Below are 22,980 nucleotides of genomic sequence, written 5' to 3'. Positions count from 1 at the left end.
TAGCTTCCCAGTCACATATGGCTTTGGTATTTAAGTCAAAAAGAGCCAGTAGTGGCACATTAAGCACAGATTCCTGTTCCGTTTTAGCAGCCACAGCTTTTCTATCTTGAGCTTCAGCCACCACACCATCCAATCAGTCACCCTCGGATGCCGACAACTGCTCAGTTCCTGTAGGACACTAACTAAGCTGGCCCAGGATAAGATTCTGGATACAATAACCGCAGTATTTTTAGCAGCAGATGGCTTGTGTAGAGCTCCGTACTAGGAACGCAAGCTCAGCACAGACCTCTTTCCCTGTCCAGATAACCCCTAGCATAGAGCCAAGACTGGGGGAAGAAAGAGAACACGGGAAATGCAAATCCATACATATCGGATGATTGGAAATGTGGTAAAAAAATGCCAAACCACATGGAAGGGCATACCTGGCATACAGATGGGAGACAGCGCAAGTTTTGTCTCCTGGTCTCTTTCCATAACCAACTGTTTCAGTGTTTCAGCAGCAATAGATGCCTCTGGGACTTCACCGCATTCACCGTCCCCTGCCTTGATTTCTTCCATGCCTTCATCTCTCACAGCCAACGCTGGCTCCACGAGTCCCAGGCCTGTTGCATCCATGTAGTCATCCACAGGATACAGCTCCAAAATAGTCTCCCTTTCATCATCAGGAATCTCATGACCAGCAGGTTCATGCTCTGTCTCAGCAACCATGGCTTCCCTGTCTTGATCTTCAGCCACCTCCTCCTCCTCTTCCTCCTCCTCATCTTCATCATCATCATCATCCTCATCTTCATCATCTGAGTCTGAACTCGACTCAAATTCAGAGGAGTCCTCACTTTCATCGGATGATTCAACTTCAGCCTTGGAAGACGACGGACTTGCTACATCTACACAAAGAACAAATTACCATTAGTTCCACTTTCTGACTTCACTAAACAATCGGCATCTATCACAGCAGCAAATATCACTTCCACACTCTAACAGCATGGAAACAGCTTCGACGGCAGTGCAGGGGTTTGAAGGACTCCTTTTCCAGTTTATTTATTTTTGCAGAGACTTATAAACCATGTATTTGGATGCTTACAACAATCACCATAAAACAGGCAGTTTCCTGAGCAGCAGAACTAGCGCTGCATGCCACCCTGCCCACACAGGTCTCTTTACTGGAGTTGTACTAAGATGTTCTGCTGCCTTCGCACACAGCTTTAAAGCGTGGAAACTGCCACCCTCCAGAGCAGGGAGAACACACCCGACCCGAAGGCCACGCTTTCTCCTTCTGCTGGAACTGCTTACCCTCCTCGGAGTCCTGCTCCTCCTCCTTGTCACTTGTGTCTATGCCTGTCTCCTCTTCCTCATCATCTTCATCCTCATCATCATCTTCATCATCATCTTCGTCCTCATCATCGTCATCATCCTCCTCCTCATCCTCCTCTTCCTCCTTTGCAAGAAAACATTGCCAAAAATGAGCAGTGTCTGACTCTGAGGCCTGGCTGTCACTGTAGTAACCACCAGCGACTCTCAGGGATGCTGATCAGAGAACCTCAAGAGGGAATAACCTTACAGGGGTTCCCTTAGGACAGGCCCTAACAGCAGCGCTCATATCCTAGACAAGGTAACTTTGGCATCTGGAATTGCTAAGCCCCCTTTTAACGACAGACAGCACTCAAAACCGCAATCACAAACCAACACACCTTGCCAGGCACTGCTTTCACCAAGCCTCCCTCTTCTTCCTGCTCCTCTTCCTTCTCGGAGGAGGACTCTTCCTCTTTCCCGGATGTCTCGTCTCCCTCCTCTCCCTCGCTGTCGAGCTCCAGCGGCCTTGCTGGTCGCCGCCTCAGCCCCACGGCGTCTGCATCCTTCTTTGACAGGTCAGACGTCGTATCGGAAGCATCCCTGTCCCTCTCTGACTCTGGTGAGCAAAACCAAGAAGGAAATTTCCATCAAATACTTTGCAAGGGAGGAAAAGAGTTGACCATATAATGGAAACTTTTTCTTTGGGAAGATCAAAGTTAGGAGCAACGTGCCCATGTGGTGTGTGAGTCCCCGGGCTCACAGAGGAGTACGAATTTCGCAGGACGAGTGAGGGTGGGACTGGGTGCAGGGTGCTGAAACGTCAAGGATGGCAAAATGCAGATGGCCAAAGCTGACAAGCCATAGGCAGAGCAGCCAGGAAACATGGCATGAGGCTGGTAAGCCAAATTTAATGCCTTTTTGTTTTATTTAAGGGCTCTACAAAACCCTGCTTCTGTACTTTGGCTTCAAATCCACTTATTAGTCTGAATCAACTTATGGCACAACTAACTTAAATCCACTTTTTATGTAAAACAAAGGGTATTCGAAGCTTTCTCTTATCTCTACTCTTCTCCGCATCCAGGAAAAAATGTCGAAATATTTTCAAATAAATTTTTCTGGCAAATAACTTTGTTTTGCTCTTAAATGCAGGGCAAACTGTCTCTTATGTGCTGTCTCCTACAACGTACCCTGTGAACTGCAAGCATGGCCCTGGAACGGTCCATGAACTCAGCTGAGCTCCCTCTACTGGATGACCAGCTCTCCATCGGCAGAACTAAAATAGGTTATGAGTTATTCATAAAATGTGGGTCTTAAATTTCCCGCCAGTAAATTTAAGGTAGCAGAATCCAGAGGAGACATCTCTCAGCTGATCAGAGCTTTGTGAGAAGCGGGGTTTGGCTCAGATCCTTGACTCAGTGTCTAACTGTAAGTGAGCACATTGCTGTGAACTTTAAAAGAATTCAGCTTGCATGTGGTTTGCATCTGCTCTTGTGTTTCAAACAAATGTGCTTTGCAAACCTTCATCTTCATCATCGACAGAAGTAGAAGGCCGGATTCTCTTCTGATCCCCCGCTGAGGCAGCTTCAGGTGGCTCCTTTCTTTTCACCTGAACAAAAGACACAATTAACATTTCTAAAAGTTTGGAAACAGCAGAAATCAACTTCTTAAGCAAATTGCTACTGCTTTACTTTGCTATGATGACTTACACCCAGAAACCAAGGGCCACTTCCCCAGCTCTTGATCTCTTTATTTGCCTGCAAATGGAATTTCACTGTGAATGAAATTCTACCCCTTCGATTTGCATCAAAACACCCTGGGTACCAGCATGGTGCATGTCAGCACCAGGTACTTTGAAGCTGGCAGAGAAAACTCTTGACAAATCCATGTGTCTGAGATGTAGCATAACAGAAAGAGAGCCTGAGCCAATGACATCTTAAACAACCTCAAAGTAAGTTTTATTCTAAATGAATACTGCAGAATCTCTCATCCCAAACCTTTATTTGCACCTTCTGTGCATTCAAAACTCTAATTTCAGGGAAGCCCTCTACCTTCCCTTGTCCCCTCCTCGCTTTTTTTAGGATATCTTTCATTTTTTATGTAAATGCTTTTTAAAATAGGTGACCCTATGCTTGTAAGTCTGATTCTGTAAACTCACATGAGGCAGAGAACACTTTTAACCAAACTTCAGGTGAGACTCAGCTGCTAAACTGCAAGACATTCTAAGCCAAGCAATAACTGTGTAAAGCACCACGAGCATATGCGTATTCTTACAATCATCCTGAAACGCTGTGTCCTAAACACAAGCAAATGTTTCATTTACCTTGCAGAGCAGGGAGATCATCCACAGACAATTCCCACAAGTGGCAGATGAAAAGCTAAGGCTGGGAAAGAGGATCCTTGCCCTACAGTGTACGGGGGGGTTATGAGAGAGGCTGTCAGAAGCAACCCCGTGAGTGAACAGGGCGTGGGGCCAACAGCCTGGAAGGCTTTGGGGCACAAACCCAGAGAGGTTTGTCCTCCTAATGCTCCTTTAGGGAATGTCAGCGTAATGAAGACAGATCTTTGTTTTTACCTTGAAGGATGGCAGCCGGATGCCCCCTCGTAACCCAATGCCCAAGCCGATTCCCTCATATCCCAGGCCTTCTCCTTTGTTCCAGTTCTCCAAAAGACAGGATGCGATTCGATCCTTCGGCTTTGGTTTTTCCTCCAATTCTCCTCCAGACTTCACTGGAGTGAGAGATGCCTGCAACAGAGAAATTTCCAAATCCCTGCTTACCCATGCCCTGGCCATAAGCGCTATGACCAGTCCTCCCCGGGATCCAGCACAGAGTACGTGAACGCCTACCTTTGCCAGACGTTCCTTCTTGTCCCACCAGTCGTCAAATGCCCGAAATGCCACCACTTCAACCATCTTGCGGTTCAGGTCCCTTTTCATGATAGCCTTTAGTTCCTTCACTATGACCAGGAGGACTCCATCCACAGTGGCTTTGTGGGGATCTTCCTTCTTCGGCTCATAACCCGGTGGTGGAACCGAGGGGTCAAACTTGGGCAGTGGTGGCCACTGCTGTCCACGACCGAGAGCTGCTCCCATCGAGAAAGGGCGGTAGGGTGGAAGATTCACAAACTGCATCCGTCCCGTCATGAAAGGTGGATACTGGTACGTGTTTTGTGCCTGCATCATGCGGCTCAGCATCTGAGTTTGCATCTGGAAGGACATTGGCATGCCACCCCATTGGTTGCCCAAGACACTTATCATATCCACTTGCATGACAGGGAACATGCCGGGATGGAACGGAGGGAGCGGAGGCAAGATATGAGGTGGAGGGACCCCGGGGGGCGCAGGCAGCGGGGGCGGGGGGACGGTGACGGCGGGGTGGGTGGGTGGAGGCGGTGGGGGGAGCGGCGGAGGCATCGGGAAGCCCGGCTGCGGAGGCGGCGGAGGAGGAAGAGGAGGGAATCCCGGTGGTGGCAGCGGGGGAATCGACGGGGCCATCACGGCTGTGTTGCTGACGGAGGAGTTCACCACAATGGTTTTGGCACACTCTGCGCTGGTGATGGGCGCGGGGTTGGTCTCATCATCGGAGATTTCCATGTCCTCCCCTGAAGAATGCTGGCCCTGAGACAAAAGAGAGAGGAAAGGTGAGGAGCACGTTCCTTTTACATTAAATACCACAGCACCGGCTGCTTCAAACAAAAGCTAAGTTTAACACATGTTTTAATTGGGAATGGAGAAAAGCGAGCAATGCTCTGAAGAGACAGGGCCCATTCAGCAGCTGGTGCCTATTGAAGCTTTTCTTGTCCATGTCAGACCTCAGGAAGCAGAGAGGTAAAAGCTTTAAAAAAGAGCATCGGCACCAACTGAACAAAAACCTCAGCTTCTAGGGAACAGGAGGGAATTGCTCCTGTGCTCAACAAAATACACCCAAACCAAACGTCTTTCACTGCAAGATACATTATCTCTCATCTGCATCTAATTCTGACAGGGGCATTGCACCATGAGCTTTTATTCCTTAGTTTCCACCGTGCTCAAAAAATTACCCTGTTTCTTAATTATAATCCCTGGCTCATCTGCTCAACCTCTAATTGTGAGAAGACAATACTTCCACATGGTTGCTGCTACTAAAATTCGCCTTGACTAGACCACAGCAATTCACATGGGAAAAAAAATAACCCCAAATCTGCTTAAATTGCCTTTAAACAGTCATAAATGTTGGGATTCAAAGACATAGTGTATGTCTATGTTCTTCAGCAAAATGAACAGTTTACTAGCCACAAGAAACAGAGAGTTATATAAAATGCTACAGCCATGTCCCATCTCCACGGTCAAAGAGATGGAAATCGGATTAAAACAGAATGTGTCTGTTTGCTCTGAGGTCTCAAAGCTGCCTGATTAGGTCTCGTACAACAGAAAAGCTTCACAAGTTGGCTCCATCCTCAACAGCAAATGGTCCCACCTGCACGCTACGTCCCACAGGCACTTCAGCCCTGAAGGTGTCTCCAGCACAAAGAAACCACATGTATGACTGTCACACCCCTCAGGTATTGTTAGAACAAATCCTGCTCAGAAATTCAGTAACCAAATATTGCTGGAAGACGTATCCAACACACTGACAGTTTACTTACACAACACAAATGGGGCTGACCTTTTCTAGCGGGATGTCAGCAAAGACAGGACAGGGTCCCAACTACCTTCTCCAGAACTATTTCTCTCCTTCTTCCTTTTTTTTCCAGCTACAATAACCAAAAGCCACCATTCTTGTGACGGCAAACATCCCTCAGCTGTTTTCAGGACTGAAAAGCAGAAGCACTCGCCACGACCTTCCCTCCCATGCTCTACAAGCACAACTGGCCTGCCTCCTTTGAACGATGTACCAAGAACTTCCTTCCTCACAACAGCTCCGCACGGAGAAGCCAGACAAACCCTTTCCTCGTTGCCATCCCCACATCCAGCAGCGCAGAGCAGAGCGCAGCAGCGATGCTCCAGCTCTGCCGGAGGCACAAGAGGTCATGATCGAGCGGTCTTTAAGTGCCTCTCTGTATCTCAAGCCTGGCAGGAGTTTTGGAAGCAGCTGGCTGTTTTCAGCCAAATTTGACTCAAGACCCCAAAGATGTTTATTTCTTCCATGTCTTGTGCCAGCGAGTGTCTCTTCTGTCTGCTCTCCTACCAGTCTCCCCAGCCTGAAAGACCAGAGCAGCAGAGCTCAGCCCTTACCAGACACTGAACCTGTGCTGGGGAGAGCTGCTGGGAAGCAGGTGGTGTTGGCAGTTCTCATCCTGAAGCTGCTGTGATTTGATTTTTAATCTGTGGGGTAAAGGAACAAAAAGCAAGGGCAGCTGAGCTGACAACTCTGCTATGAACTGTAGCTGTGTGAAGCCGAGTAACCACAACTATCCAAATCAAACCAAATGCTTCACTGTCTTATCAAAGGTCATCTCTGCTACAGCAGCTACCACCAGAGAGCAGGCTGAGCACAACGCTTGCAACAGCAGCTTTGCAAATCCTCCTGCCCTGGCACCTCCCCTCACCCCGGCTTCCCCGCATTCCTCTGCTGCAGCAAGAACCCTCTGGCTCACGCCACATGGGTCACCCCCAAAAAGCCACTCAAAATTTTACTGGTCTGAAGATGCCCAACCCCTCAGCTCAACAAGGAGACCGTCATTTAACCCCTCAGAAGGGCTGAAAGCACGAGCCTGCAAACCCTGCAGCGAGTGCTATCGACCCCCTGCTGATGGAGCGGGGACTCTCCCACCACTGCTGAGCTGCTTTAGTGCATCTGCACATGCAGGGAGGTGCTCTGAGGGCTGCTTTATAAACACTAACATGAACAGCTCAAAAAGGAGAAGCAGAAATAATAGCCCTTTGCACTTGAGTCTTTCCAGAGCTGAATTGTGTCATCTCCTCCTTGAGCTGCCCACATCTGGCTGACATTTCTCAGTGGGTCTCGCGCACTGCATCCTCTCCCCACCTGCTCTATTGCAGTCACGTCCCACACCGAGGATGCTGGGGAATGAAAGGACATTCTGCAGCGTCAACTGCTGCAGCTCCAATGAAAGGCGCAAAGGAAGAGCAAAGATGACAACTATGGCAGGTGTAAAAAGGTTTCCTGCGAAACAGACCCCGTTTTTCAATAAGTGTACACAAAAGGTGCTGTTAAAAGCACTGGCTCCAATTGCAAAAGCTGGATGATGCTAAAGGTCAGCGTTGGACAGGGAGCCAGGAGTGTTCAGGCTACCAAAGACAGACAAAATCGGCTTCATATTCACATTCATCTCACCTGACAGGGTATGGAGGAAAGTCACCCCGCGGAGCACCAGCACCAGGCAGTGCCATGGGGAGTTCCAAGCCACAAATTCTCCCTGATCCCCAGTCCCTCCTGCACCCCCCAGTGCCACCCAACACCAGTCGGAGTCACGGCTCAAGATCGGTCTCTGCTGAGCGCAAACCGCCGGTCCCAAAGCGCCCGCCCGAGCGACACGTCCTCCCATCCTGCAGCGCCCAGGGCAGCCCAGCACCCAGAACCCACTCCCATCTACACCAGCCCTTTGCTCAGCACCAAAGAATCCTGCCTGATAAATGAGGCTGGTTTTCCCTCTCGAAGGAGATATCAGACAGAAAAAGCCAATCCTGAAACTGCAGAGAGGTGGCAGGACTATCCAGACTGTGTTGTAGCGCACAGCAGCTTTCTTCATTCATCATACATTTATTTTTACTTAAGCTGAAATGAGAACTGCTGAAGCAATAACTAGCATTTTTGGAAGACTGATATTCTTTTTTTTAATTCTTCTGGTGCTCAGATGGGTCTGCAGGAAGCAACAATAGATTCTCTGCTTCCTATAATGTTGGGCTGACAACTCACCTGCACTTGCACCATGAACACAGTCTGTGCTCCAATTTTATCCCAAGCAAGATGGAAAGGGAAAGAGAAAAAGATTAAGCGGCAGGGAGAAAAAGATCAGAAAGGCAGGGGAGAAAAAAAAGAATACACAAGGTTAGGAAAGAGGTCAAACCAGAAGATCATATACACGGAAGTCTTTAAAGAAAGTTAAGAGGAATTAATATTTAAAGCGGATGAGCAGTTACAGGAACGTTGTATCTAAGGGGGAAAAACATGGGTACCAGCTGAGTGAGAGAGATTGAGGTACAGAAGGAAAAATCCAAGGGAAGACATAAAAAGATCTTTTGTTATATGAATTACTATTCATCCACGTGTGTGAACCTGAATTTATTGTGGTTGCTACCAAATGCCTCTCAGGGTAGAGCTAAAAAGTAGCTGCACTGTCCTCTCAAAGAAACCACCGTCTAGCTGGCTTCCCTTTCTGCTCTCACAAGAGGAAAAAAGTGAGCTGATATGTGGCACATGTGCTGCTACGAGGATGTCATGACCATCACTGTCAAACAGTGGTGTCAATCAGTCCTGGAGTTCACCTGCACATTTCTGAAGGCATCTGGTACAACGCCTCCAGAAAACCTCCCTTCAGCCCACTGAGAGAAAAGCCATTTCCAACTAAATTAATTTGTGCTGACATCTTTACTTTGCATTAATTAAATTAAGAGTTAGCAAAACAGGTATTTAATTATATGCATGACACATTTTACCAAAGGTGTTTCAATGATGCAAATTTGCTGGGAGAGATTCACGTCAGTGTAACCGCTTATAAATTGCCTCATTCCTTGTTCACCCAAAATGCTAACTGCCACCTTTAATATTGGTACAGTGCATTTCAGCACAGGCAGAGCCTCCTGAGTTAAGTGAACGGAACACCCCGAGATCTCACTCCTGGATCAGCCTGAACAGTGACAGGGTAGAGAGCCACTGAATGCAGGGTTTCGGTCTTATTTCAGAGCCTAATACCCAGCATTTAGCAATCAAATGTTCATACCTGCAGAAAAAAGCAACTATAGCTTAATATTTACATGCAGAACTGGCAGTTTCCAGATATGAGGAGGACTGACGCTGCGGCCGCGGTTGGGAGCTCCATCCTACGTGCCATTTGGTACCTCTCCTACAGGCAGAGGATCTTCACACACTTTCATTTCCTTTCCAAAAGGCCATCTAATAATGAATTTTCTCAGAATTTCAGAATGTATTGAATGCCGTCAGCTCAGTTAATTTCACTTTAATACTCTGCTGGGTACCAAGTTACTTATATTTGAAGTAGGGAACATATATCACCGAATGTAGCGACTCCTCTGACATAGCCCAGCTGATCTCTGGTGCATCAAAATAATGAAATGCAGGATCAATGGCAGTCAGCACAATGCAAGGTCATTAGCTTTAATGAAGTGAAGCATCCCAGGCCTGCAAGAAATAGCAAATCTTTAAGCCTGCTGCAACTTGCTCTCACAGAAACCAAACAGAACAAAGACAATGCACTCCTTAAGCCCTAAAACTTGGAAAACTCCCTATTTAAACACTGACCATCTTTGCCATTTAAAATGCTAAGAAGCAGCTTTTCAAAAAAGCTAGAACTAAAATCAGGAGTGGCTCTTGGAGAGAAAGTTTTCATAATCTGGTCAAACAGTCATCACTTGGTTTTGGATTAAGCCCATCCGAGGATCTAAAAAATTCGCCCTTCATCCTCAAAGAAAAGCGGGCAAAGAAAAACCTTCCGAAGGTGATGGGGAGAGGACAAGTGACCGAAGAAGGTCGCACAGCAAGTCACTGAAGGAGTTGAGAACAGGCTCCTGGTGCCTCCAACAACCCGTTCCCCGGCTCTGCTCGCGCTGTGCTCGACAAGGGAATGGCCCCAGCATGATACACCGCGATCCAGGGTGAAAACAGCCTGTGTTCACTAAAACACCGCTCTCTCTTCTCAGACTCCTTTGGCAGAACACGTTAAAGAGAGCAGGACATTGCAAACCTGCCACATTTCTTACAACACCATCCAGAACAAAAAGGAAGCCTGAGGATGCAAACCAGCCACCTGCAACTCTTCCTCAAAGACACAGTTTCAGTGAAAAACTCTTTTAAAAAAAGACAAGCCCATTCAAGTTTGGCCCAGTGAATCCCACCATCCACTTTGCTAACAGAGCGAAATACCTCTCTTTGCTCAAAATCTACATACCGGAGCGCAGCGAGGGCTTCAGAGAGCATTGCTTTGTTCATTTTTCAGCTGCTTTTAGCTAGAGAAGAGCTTGAAGACACCACACGTTCTTGGCCAAGCACGTAGAGAGGAGCCGTGCCTGCAAACTGCCCTCGCTGCTCACCACCAGCGCGACGCTCGGCACGATGACACGGCAGAGGGACCATGCTGAACATTCACACCTCACGGTGTCAGGCGTGAACAAGGCAGACTCAGCACCGTATTTACAATACGTACAAACATTCCTGCTTTGCTAACTGTAATTATAGCTCTCCCTCTGAAAGAGCACACACAAAGGTGGCACTTAGCTGGTGTGGCAGAAGTGGGGCATGGGAGGGCAGAGCCACCCAAGGCGGTTTGCCAGCAGTTTAGCTACCGCAGCAAAAAACACAGAGCGAACCGCTGCCCGCACCTTCCTGGGTGAGTTTTCAAGCCTGTTCAGGTAACTGTGCCGTCCCCAGCGCCCGTGTCGGCCGGCACATCACCGCTGCAGCCCGGACGGACGCGAAGGTTTGTTTGGTGTCTCTTCCCCAGCTGTCCCGGGTTGGTCAGTCACGCCTTTCAACCTCCTTGGGCAGCTAAAAGAGCACCCGTCCTCCTGCTGCTGTCAGCGTGCGACTGCAATTGCAGCAGCTTTGAACTGGGACAAAACCAGCTTTCAGGTGTATCTGCACTACAGTAAAATGCCCAGCTCAGGAACAGGCAAATGGAAAGATTAACACGTTACATACCAATGATTATAAGTATCTTCAGCAATATGTATTTCTATCTGCAGAACAGAAGACTGCAAGATTTTGTAGAGCTATATATTTACACAGCACTTTGCAAACCTAACTTGCAAAGGTTGCAAATTAAGGAGAGCAGAACACAGACTGGTCAGGGCAATGGACTCATCACCATGTCCCACAAAAAACAGGTAGCCAACAGGCTGCAAGAGAGCAGGGATTTCTTGCAGGAGGAGAGAAGTTACTTGGGTGTTCTGTTTTCTTTATTATTGATTGCAAAAGTATCTCTCACTACTCTAAAAAGAGAATTCAAGCTCTATGAGATGACAATATCCTACCTGGCACATAACACTGTCTTGGCTCAGCTTGTGTTTTGGTCTGGTACTTATTTGCAGCAGTTTGACATAGACTATCCACCCCACACCTACAGGGCTGCCCAACAAGTAAAACAAGTGACAATAATATTTAAGTGCTCATTGTAAACAAACAGCACTGCAAACACGAGCCTAAGGTATGATGCCATTTTCTTTTTTTTTTTTTTCTTCTAATGCCAAGAGGGAACTTGAAGTCAATACCTCAAACCACAGAAGGACAGAGGGAGAATTCCCCAGAAGTTCCCTTCCTGTTGGTTCCGGAACACGGGGAGGAAAAGCCGCCATGGTGCTTGTTTGTGTCTCGCTATGTGCTGCCTCAGGTGCTGGTCCCTAATTAGACCGTCCTGAACACGGGGCGATGCCCCAAGGTGGGATTTGGAAGCACACAAGGATGGAGCTCGCCTGGGCTTCCAGGGTTTTCTGACACAGGGAATCTAAGTAAATTAACTTGTGTTTTAAGGACAGCAAGAGAGCTGGAAGGCTACCCACTAGTCCATGCCATAATTAGAAAATCTAGTGAATTAAGATCATAAAATGACAGAAGTGCCAAAGACAGTATCCCATACTCATGCAAATCTGCACCACCAGTTTCCTGCAGGTCATCGGATGGTGGCTTAAGCATCTGAGATGGGTCTCAACACTTTGAGGCACCTTTTCAGACGGGATTATCCTCTGCCTTCTCCCCACAGGACAGTGAAATAACATCAACGTCTCCAAGCAAAGGAACGGAGCAGTAGCTTAAATCAGTATTTCCCAAAGCAAAGGCCAAAGACCACTGGTGTGACAGGGGGCATGAAACAGTGGTCCACAAAATGAAAGAAAAACAGAAGAAAATAAATGCAACCATTGAACATGAGGGATTCAGGCTATTTTTACTTGACTGTAAACAGAAGCTCCAGTGGCTGCAGAATGGCTTCCTCTTTCCAAAAGTTGATATGGATCCTGTAGTAAGAAACACCCATTTACACAGCCTCTAAGCACATCCATGAGGCTAAAAAACTTACTTTATTCAAAAAGAGATCCAGAAAAGGACAGACAATTCTATGGGAAGCAAAGAGGACAGAGATGGGAAGCAAATACAGTGCAATCAGTGGTCCAAGGTAACCAGATCTTCACTGATCCAGAAACAAGACAACTTGATAAATACGATCCCAAAGGGAGAAGACTCAACCAGCATTTAGTACTTTTAAAAATCCCTCCTTCTTGGCAAGAGAGCATCATACTTTATTTTCCAACACTACTTCCAAGAGCCCACTGCAAGAGCTTCCCAGGACAGCAACCCTCACAGCCAGAAATTAATCCAGTGGGAAAACACCTGCCAGATTTACCGCAGCAGAAAGCCTTGGCAAAGAGGGCAACAACTTGCCGAGGGCTTTGCTCTGTTAATGTCGAGTGCATTACCTTCCAGAAAAGGGGCTGTTTGAGGTCTTTCCCCCTTCGATCAGGGGAAGTAGGCTCTAAACTGCAAGCTTCATGGCATATGATGTGGTTATACGGTTCCTGTTGGCATGATCACCAAGGAAGGGGTATTTGGAGAAGGCAGAGATTGCCCCTGGGCTTCCAGCACTCACAAGAGACCCTCTGGTGTGTGCAGGGACAGCTCTACAAGAGCGCAGGCTCTCACGACATCCTTCGGGTCTACGCTCATCAAAGCCGACAGTAGAAGCTTCCAGATCCCCTGGAGTGCGCAGATTTGAGCCAAGACAAACATGATCATACAACTGGGCAGATGACAAAATACAGTGAGAGTACGAGACAGGGAGTCACTGGCCCCCAGCCCGGGCTCGGGGCCGCCTGGGCAGCCCGTGTGTGCCCCGATGTGACGCCAGCCCGGACAGTCGTCCCTTCTGCATTATGTGAACAAATCCGAACTGGCAGGGCGAATGTGTGCCAATTCAGGGGCTGCGTCATGCGGCCACGGTGTTTTTCATCACATATGAAACACCCTAAAATTGGATTTACCATCTCATGCAACCATGGCCTTTTCCCTCAAGTCTTAAGTAGATCTTATTAAGGGGAAAAAAAGGGTTTCTTTATGGGGGGAGTGGGAGGTAGGGAAAAGGAAGGAGGAAAAGAGAGGGGTGTTAACATTGGGGAGCCATGTAACAAGGCAGGCTCTCTCCACAGCAATGGTTGTTCTGGTTTCCCTATTTTAGACGGGGGGAAGGGATAGCTGAAGAGCTATTTGCAATCTAACTTCAAAGGCTTTAGTCGTCTGGGAAGCTAAGTCATGCATAAAAGGATGGTAGAGTGGCAAGAAAATACCCCCTACAGATAAATTAGTCAGGGAATGTTCTCTGCTTCTCCCAAAGACTTTCATACAGCCAGATTGGCTTTACCCAGGTAAAGCCCTTTTCAGACATCAGGTTCAGTGATGCAGAGTCCTGGGAACTAACCAGCCAAATCCAACAGAAGAACTAAAAACAGTCTCTCTGAAAAAGAGAAAGTCAGCGGTAAGCATGCAATAAGGCTTCTCTATCATTTTCTGCCATCTCTGCCATTATCAGTAGATTTTATTATAAGGTTTGTCCACACACAAAAGATGTGGAGTTTAAGGCAGCATCTCCTTCTCTAAAGATGAAAAGAAAAGCAAGGAATTTAGGAGAAATCACACAGTATACGGAGAACTAACTTCCCAAATGATTCTGAAATGCTCTGGTTTGTCCTTCACACTGGTACGCAAAAATGCACTTACATTTCTAAAGAGCAGAAGGTACATTATAATCAAAGATAAAGGAAGGAATTGGCAACATTAGGTCAGAGTCCACCTATAAGTTAAAAAAAAAAGTGCAATAACTGAGCGTGCAGAGTACACAGATACCTTACAGTTCAGTGCCAGGCAGGAGCTCATGTGCCATCCCGAGCTTACCCTCATACTCAAGCCTTAGGTCAAACGGAGCCACGAATTCAGATCTTACTACCAACAGGGCGATAAGAAAGCAGATAAGCTTGGAAAACAGTCTAGCTTCCCAGCTAATATCAGCCTATTGAAGAATAGGTTGTACACAGACTGTATTTAAACAAGTTCTAATCAGCAGAACCAAGCCAATTTGATATTCTTTCCCTTTTACGGATTACTACTATACCCTAGAGTATCTGAAATCACATGGCTATTACTGTTATGGCAGCGTTTTCAATGCTCTGTTCAGCGCTCTCTGCATTTTCAGCATTAATAGCAACAGCAGTTTCATTTGCAAGGCCTGGACATCCACAACGCAACCTGTGCACCACTGAGTCTCCTCAGAAAAGAGAGCAGAAACGAAGGAATGGAGGCCTTGAAGGACAACGGGTAAAAGAAAAAAAGAAGAGTTTTTGTTAGATCATTCATCAGCACCATCTTTTAATGCTCTTCTGTTTGCTGCCATCTGCTCTCAGACCCAGGTGCACATTAAGTGTGTCCTGAGGCAGAAGTTCAGATACTTGCCTTCCTTCTCGAGAGGCATCCCAAACGATGAGCCTGGCTTCCCCCTCTGCTCTCCAAGAACCGGGGCTGTTCTTGCCCTGAATTTCTAGGGTGCAGCTCTGACCTGGGAAGCAAAGAGGCCCAACTGTTTTTGGCACCTGCAAGAAAACCCAGGAGCCTGTAGCTCACAGCTGACGGAGGTAGCACAGAACGGCCTTTTCCAAACAAGTGCAGCTTTTATTCTGCAAAAGGTGTGGAACAAGCAAGGGGAAAGAGTTAAAGTCCTGATTTTTCTATGAACCTTTTTCTTTCCTGAACACTATTTGCTGAGATTTCATGAGCCCTCCACTGCTGGCCTGGGAGGTCACAGGGACTTAGCACAACTCTCTTCCCAGCAGCTCTTCTTCTATCCCAGTACCAGCTATTTGAAAAGAAACAAGGAAGTACGAAAGAGGGAACACGCTGTTAACAAGGTCTTTAGGACCTTGTTATCATCTTGACTGCAGTCACAGCAGCAACACAGTATGGTTTCAAATAAGAAAACTTGTGGCCTTATGTTCTGGAGTCAGCCACTGGCCATCATCCCAAGACAGGACAATAGGACGTCTGCTGCGTTTCTGAAGTTCCCAACAAAACTGCTGCAGACAAGACCGTTCAACCAGTCCCCCTGATCTTGACAAAAAGCATTTAGAGTCCCTTTGGATGAACCCCAGTGCAGGCGGTGTCAGTGCTCCAGACCTGCTGGGACGTCGCAGCAGAGAATGGCCCTGGGGAACGAGAGGCTCACCAGACAAAATCTCCCCTTGCGCTGGCTGTGGCCAGACTGCAAATCCTCTGCAGCAGAGACCACAAACCAGGACTGGCACCCTAACGAGCTCAGCAGGCTCCACTCATTTGCTGGGCATTACAACACAAGCTAACAAGTCCTTCCCAACAAGGTGCTGCAGACGCATTAAAAGCCAGTGAGACTGCAGGAGACGCTTCACTCCAAGGAGCCCATTTCGAGCAGCTGAAGAGGCTGAGTAGAGATGTTCTTCCTCAAAAGTCAGGGTGAGGCCAGCAAGAAACAGTTCCCCTTTGGTAATTTTTCTCTTCTCTTATGTATTTTCTCTCTGGAGGCATCTTGAATTTTTCACTGCTTTATTTCCTGCTTAGACTTTCCTTCTCTTGCCATACTCTGATTTAACCACGTGCAGTCAGCGAGGAGAGAATCAAGCACATCAGCTGAGGTACCCAACATATTTACTAAAACATTAAAAATCTCCCTTATTCTAAGACAAAGCCTAAAGCAATATCCAGCCAGAAAAATCTTCGTATTGTCCCTCTCCAAAACCTGCCTGGTGAGAGAAAGGCAACGTTTTTTCCCCCATACCAGTCCTCTCGGGTGATGGAAACATAACCCTTGTGGCTGCCAACTGCTGACTGATCCCTTAACAAAGATAATCTCTGTGCAGGACATTACATTTCTCATGGCCTTCTAGAAGATACCAAACTCTTGCTATTAAACCATACCCTCTATACGCAAAATAAATCGTGTAACTGCAACTGGTCTGAATTACCAGAGTGGAAAATACCCCACAGCTGGGCTGCATTCCCACTGCCATTTGTGCAGGCATAAAATATTCAAAAAAAAAAAAAAAAAAGGCAAGAGGTAAAGTATGCTGATTTCCCCACCTGTCTCCTAATTAGCAAGCAGGAGGTTTAAAACAAACACATGGAAACACTTTCCACCTAGAGCAGAATTCATCTGTGCACGTCCTTGCCACGGGACACAGCTCTGTGCTCTTGCACTCCACGCACTGCTCACTCATTCAGCGAACCAGCTGTAAGGCACAGGGTTTGGTGTTTGTTGTGGTTTTTTTTTTAAGCAGTTGTGCAGGAACAGCTGGCTTGGTGGTTTGCAAATAATAGTTTTTTTACTTAGGACAGTTTAGCCTCAGCACCTTTTCCACATACCACAATCAATACATCTCGCTGGATGTGACGCTAAGGTTGAGCCTCACAAGAACACGGTTACACTGTGCAACACTCTTGATACCAACGCTCAGGTAAAACAGCAAAAACACTGCAAAACCTGGGTCATAACAAGGGTCCAACATTCATCCTTCTTACTCAGATTGTACATTTAGCCCCAAATTCACTTACAGTAGAATCTAGTCCAACACAATTTCCATCCCAGTTCAGAAGTCTAGAGACTACTATGAGTTGCCCTTGTGATTTTTTTTAAAGGCATGGTACTAGCTAAAGTTCAGGTTTTCTTCAGCTTGGACACTGAAAGCACATCCACACAAAGAATCCAGAGATTCTCTTGTCAAAATGCATCTTTTTGCATACATCTCCATGGCATATATTCAACTGGTAGACTGCCCTTTATATTTTACTGTAATTTGAAGAATTTTAAGCAGTAATATGGATTTTCATATTTTCTGAGTAATGTTTTTCCTGGACAATAGCAAAATGCTTGTAGCACCATGATAACAGTTGCTCACATTTATCTGCATCCTTTGAGGACAGTATTTCAATTATTTGCACTGGAAACTCTCAGCCACATCTGCTGACCAAAACACCACGTTTGGCGACCGCTCAACAACAAGAACTGGATTGGAAAACCGTCCCCAGAGCTGTGAGCCAACATTAAACCTGGCCTGTGCACTCTCACCTCCTGCTTCCAGCACCGCTATCACCTGAAATATGTATTCTGTTTTGCCTGGGACACATGAGACGCCAGAAATAACAAGTTCCTTTGGGAGAAGGGAAACCTGGAAAGAAGCTACCACCTTCAGCAATCGCCCCCCAGGCTCCAGAAAGTCTCCCCAACATGTGCAACACATGTTAATCCCACACAGCGGGAGGAGGAAACACCGCTTGGACATCAGCACAAAACTACACTGCTCACTATGAAACACAGCTGGTTTTGGACAAAAGACATATGATTCCTTGACCAGGCTGGTGAAGGGCTGTTTCAAGCCCAGGAAAAACAAAACCCAGTCCTTCCTTCACGTCACCCAACCTGCACCATCCACAGCCTCTTCCTCAGGCTCCACGGCATCGCACTCCCTGATCCAGGGAACGTGGTGAGTGCGGGGACATCTCACCCTGAACGCTTCAAGGTGCAGGCAAGGAGGAAAGAGAAGGACTAAACCCTGGCAGGACATCTGCTACTCCTCTTCTTCCTCTCCCCACCATTTCCAGAGCTTTTTTCCTAACTATCTCCCTGACCTGCTGATATGGGAAGAGAGATATTGGGAAAACACCGGTGAGCTGGTCAAAGGTGCGAGATAAACTGCACTTAGTACCCGGTTATCAACTGCACATAAATACGCACTTCACAAAACACGCACACTCAGAGCAGCCAGCAAATCCAAATGCCGCTAAAAAGCGCCCGAGTTGAAACAGCCAAGTCCCAACAAGTGAAAACTGGAAGTTCTGCTACAGCTGTCTGACCCTTTTGCAACCAAACCTCCAAAGCGTAAGAAGTGCTGCCAGCTCCGAGTTGGAGCAGCAGTTTCGTTTCCTCCCCGCGCAGCGCTCGCAGTGCCCTCTATGCAAAGAGCGATTGCCGAAGCCCAAGCCGCGAACGACTTCCTTTACTCAAACTGCTCCTCCAGCAACGCTTTTGCAACGCCCGGAGGAGCAAACCTACTCCAACCTGGGGAGAAATTAGAAACTCCAATTTGCCGTCATGCTATTTTATATGCACCTTGACCGCATCAGGCCTTTCTGCATTGCTAGAACCTTATGAAAGCAGCCGCTGGCTTTATTTTAGCACTAAGCAAATAAAAAACATTTTTAAAGACCTTTTAAAAAAATACTTTGCTTTTAGGAGAAGAAAAGTCTGAGCAACCTTTTTTTTTTTTTTTGTGATGAATGGGCATTTCCAAAAGCAAGCACTGCACTTTCATGATGAAGCCTGAGACAGCAGTAACGTGTCTGGGTCAAAGGAGCTCTCGTGGGCAGGTATGTGCTGTGCAGAGTTAACGAACTCACGGGTTTCGTTTTGAGTTTTGCCCCGTCTTCACTGAGTACAAACAAGTACCCCAAACTGAAAAAAATTAATAGAAGGGAGGTGGCAAAGTCATGGGACTCAAAATTGATTCAGACAGAGAAAGAACCCCAAGTTTTACTGATGAACTGTATCTATTTAGAGGACTCCAGGAAAGGCAACAGCCAGCAGAAATTTGAATAAGTGCTCGTCTGCTCACTGCTGTGTGTCAGACGCAGACACATATAGAACACAGCGGCTGCTCCATCTTCTTCAAGATCAGACCCAGAAATTAGTGCTGTTCTGGCGGCTGCCAGCACAATATGTTAACAGCAATTATTTTCTCAATATTTCTACTGATTACCTAACACGCTGGCACATTTTCTCAGTGTCACTGCATGTTGCAACACAGGCTGTCATCCAGTAACTTGTCTGCATTCCCTTGGTCACTCTTCACAACCATCAGATGAGAAATGCAACTAGAATGATAATGGGTTGGAGAAACCGCGAGGAAAACGTGTCACTTCAATGTGAGGCTTCACAGCCTGCATTTATGACATCTGAACATTCAACACTGTCACTGCTACAACCCGAGTGTTGAAAAGAATAGGAAGAACTCTATAAGCAGCAACAGGAGGATGCCAAGGGCTCTCTAACTGTAAATGGCCTGCAGAGCTCGGACTTGAAAAAGTTATTCCGCCATAAGCTATACGCTATAGTTAAACATTGCAATTTGGATCTAAGTTCCCAGTGCAGCAGAGCATCTATAGATTACATAAACTCAAAATAAGCAGCGCTCTACCTATTAGCAACCAACTTAATCATATATAGCCAGTCCACCAGGAACTGAAAATTTACAGAAAGTCACTGGTGGCAAAACAGAGAATGAACTGAGCTAGTGGCAAGAGTATAATCAGCAACAGTGATTTATAAAAAGGGATGGCAATGTCATTTCTATCAGGTATGCAAAATGCAAAAGCCTCAAAGTCTTGGCCTGGTATGAGAGAGTGAAAGAACCACTCAGCCTCCCAACCACAGCCTGCTTTCTATTTTTCAGTTACACTCCAGAGCATTTCACCATTTCTAGCTCTGTTATCAACAAGAGACATGTTCCCTCATTCTACTGAAGCTGTCAGGTGTCCAAAAAACCCAGACCATAAACAGGCAAATATTTCTCCTTTTAGTTTTGTTCCTTCCATGAGCATACACACCTGAGGGGGTGCATCACTGGGAACACCAGATGAATCCTATGCAATTCTTCTCTGAAAAAGTAACTGTAAAAACTGAGACTGGGCTTGTTACCTCTCGCTGCTTCTTATATTGAACAGATTTGGCTGGTCAAGCCCTCTGCATTGCTAACCACCAGTTTTGCAAGGACTCCAAGAATCAAACTGGAGACAAATACAGAAAGTCAGATGTCACATACAACTTAGCAAACAAGAAGAGACTTCTCTACTCCATATAAATTTTTGTGGGAGCAGCAGGTTGTCATGTGGTAAATTAATGAGATGTACAAGGAAGCAGTCCCTGCCTGTGGTCTTCCAGTATCAGCTCAGAAAAAAAACAACTTAAGATAACGATACCCTGCATTTCCACTGCTTCGGGAGCCAAGACATCCTCACCCTGGCCAGGTAATCCCAGGCACTGACCCTTGGCCCCAAGCATCCTCAGGCATACGCGGGGCTGCAGTCCTACTCACTGAGCCCCAGCTCACTCCCTCCCCTGCGCATGCAGGCTGAACAGATCTCTGAGGTCTCAAAAGGGCCCAGTGCAGTGTCATATTTAAATCACCTTTTGAGGGATTTACGTGCTGCCTCTCTTTTCTGAACAAGCTTAAATTCCACAAGATCCCCTGAAGTCCCTGTGGCTTCTCACTGCTGTTGTGCCTGGGTCAGGGAGGGCAGAACTGACCCCACAGTTTAAGCAGCTTGCTCTCATTTTCTTTTCACAGGTTGAGCACGGCTGGTGTAATTCACATGTAAAACCACAGCAGTCATCCAAATCCCTGCTGCCTGGGCATTGGCTGGCTGTATTTCTGGAAATTCATGGTCATAACATATACCTATTTTTTGAGTTTCCATAAGAACCAGTTCTGTCAGGCATGATCACATTCGTAAGAGCTCAGGAGGCAGGAAAATTTGAAAAAGTGTTTACGAGACTGGGCATAAATCACAGCTCTCAGGTTTTTCTCCTTTCAATTAAAAAAATACATTCAGAGCAACCATTCCACACGTCTACTCCCCCCATCTCCCTCCAGAAATGATGAATCCCACTCCAGCTGTAAATTGGTTCCCAGGTGTACCCATATATATTATACATACATAACAGCTACTTATGGGCATAAGGGCTCTTGCACAGTTACTGTGGAAACCAAGGTATCAAATTTCCTGGCTCTTAAGACTCTACTTTCTCAACCTTAATGTGCATTTACCTTGAATAAATCACTTCTGCAACCTCCAGCCCAGAAACATCCCTTAGTAGAGTGTGTTTGGGTTCATCTTTAGGAGTCTCCATCTAACCCACTGTCAACGTCTCAGGAGCACGGTGCTGCCTCTGGCCCCGCACAGCCCGCAGATGGTGCGGGGTACAGGGGACACCATCGTTCTGCAGACAAACAACAATTTACTCCTGCACAGCACAGCTCTAAGGGACATTGACCGCTCCTGGGGCAACTGCTGCAGGTGCTGCTGGCAGAGAAACCCCCTGCAGCTCCTCTCGCTGCCTGCACAGCACTGGGGCATTGTTTTCTCTCACAGACACTCCTGACAAACTCAGCTAAAGGTTTCACTTGGCTCTGCAGGAAAGGGGAGTCATTTACCAGGTAATGAAACACAGCTCGGTCTGGATGGGGATGCAGCAGCGTGGAACGGCACAAGGCACGATGCAGCGTTCTGTGGAGAATGTCATCGCATCCTGCTAAGGCTCTGGAGGGACAATGTGACACTTCAAAATAAATTTCTTCCCGTTCTGGCTGCGACCACACAAGAACCCAAAGAGACTTCAATGCGGAGTGCAAATTCAGCCCAGATGTAACCTCAGGGACTTGAGCAGAGCTCGCTGGAGGGCTGAGCCTGACCTACCTCATCTATGTGTAAGTGCAGCTCAGACATTCTCCCTGGGTAACTGCAAGAGGATCTGGTGCAGACACGCAGCTTTGCCACAGGGATGTCGGTGCTGTCCTGTGTGAGGCATACAGCACAATATTAAAACATTCGCAACAGCCGAGTGAGGCACTGAGGGGTGCTGGTGACAGCAGTGGCTTTCGGGGTCTCTAGGGCTGCTGTGCACTGTGCAACTTCCAGTTTGCTCCCCAAACCATTTGCTAAAATTCACAGCAAGCACCAAGAGAACTGCTCTCACCTCATTCATTTTTCAGGATCTTTATTTTTCTGATTATCTTTGGCGTTTTTAAGGCACGCCTCCCACCATAGTAACACGGTGCTTAGCTAAATTACCAGGAAGACAGGAGTCTGTTGATCCCTCAGTTAAAAAGAACTTCTGTGCTTACAAATCTTGGAAAATACCATTGTCAATCACATGGTCTCCCTATTACACACAAACTACTACGTTCATAAGGTGAAACACGAAAGGCATCATCAATATACAACAAAGTGAGTTGTTATAATCCTGTCATCCTCCCCAGCACACACAGGCAGCGTCTCTTCCTGTAACAAGCCAAGCAAAACCAAGACCTGGCTCAAATGGGATGTCAGAAAGTCAAACTGTACTTACTTAATTTTTGCACTTCTGAAACAGCACAGATCCTGTGAAAAAGCAATTATTACAATTCTTTCTTTGTTATCTCTCAGGAACATAGGAAGGAAAGTTTGTGCATTGCTACGCTCACAAAATTTTCCTAAAATAACAGAAGTCGGCTGTCTTCTTTCCTTGCCAGCTTGTAGCTTCTTCAAAAAGCCCTCTCTGCCTTGTCTTCCTGGCTGGCAGGTTGTGCTCTTTGTAAAGCATCCCTTTTCTCCTCTTACCTCGTACTGCCCACATCCCGCTGTTCCACCTCTCAGCGCTCGTCCCTTGGCTAAGCTTAGCAGGACTTTCTCTGCAGACCATAATCACTGCTCTGAGATTAATCGGAGTTAGGTGTTGCAGACAGATGCACAGCCTTTC

The 22,980-nt window shown here is 46.8% G+C and overlaps 1 protein-coding gene across 2 annotated transcripts in view; it reads right to left on the bottom strand.

Annotated features, from left to right (window-relative positions):
- Window positions 1-22,980, bottom strand: part of SETD1B (SET domain containing 1B, histone lysine methyltransferase) — a 42,022-nt gene that overhangs the window by 7,972 nt on the left and 11,070 nt on the right. For both annotated transcript variants that reach the window (XM_065646708.1, XM_065646709.1), the window contains exons 7-12: window positions 4,136-4,906; window positions 3,863-4,033; window positions 2,809-2,896; window positions 1,689-1,906; window positions 1,291-1,435; window positions 423-884 (exon numbers count right to left, since the gene is read on the bottom strand). In XM_065646708.1, coding sequence (XP_065502780.1) covers window positions 423-884; window positions 1,291-1,435; window positions 1,689-1,906; window positions 2,809-2,896; window positions 3,863-4,033; window positions 4,136-4,906 — 1,855 coding nt within the window. The remainder of the gene's footprint in view (window positions 1-422; window positions 885-1,290; window positions 1,436-1,688; window positions 1,907-2,808; window positions 2,897-3,862; window positions 4,034-4,135; window positions 4,907-22,980) is intronic.

Source organism: Caloenas nicobarica, chromosome 16 (genome assembly GCF_036013445.1).
Source record: "Caloenas nicobarica isolate bCalNic1 chromosome 16, bCalNic1.hap1, whole genome shotgun sequence".
Classification (NCBI taxonomy): Eukaryota; Metazoa; Chordata; class Aves; order Columbiformes; family Columbidae; genus Caloenas; species Caloenas nicobarica.
The sequence above is the reverse complement of the archived record's forward strand: the minus strand, read 5'-3'. Positions and strand labels throughout refer to the sequence as shown.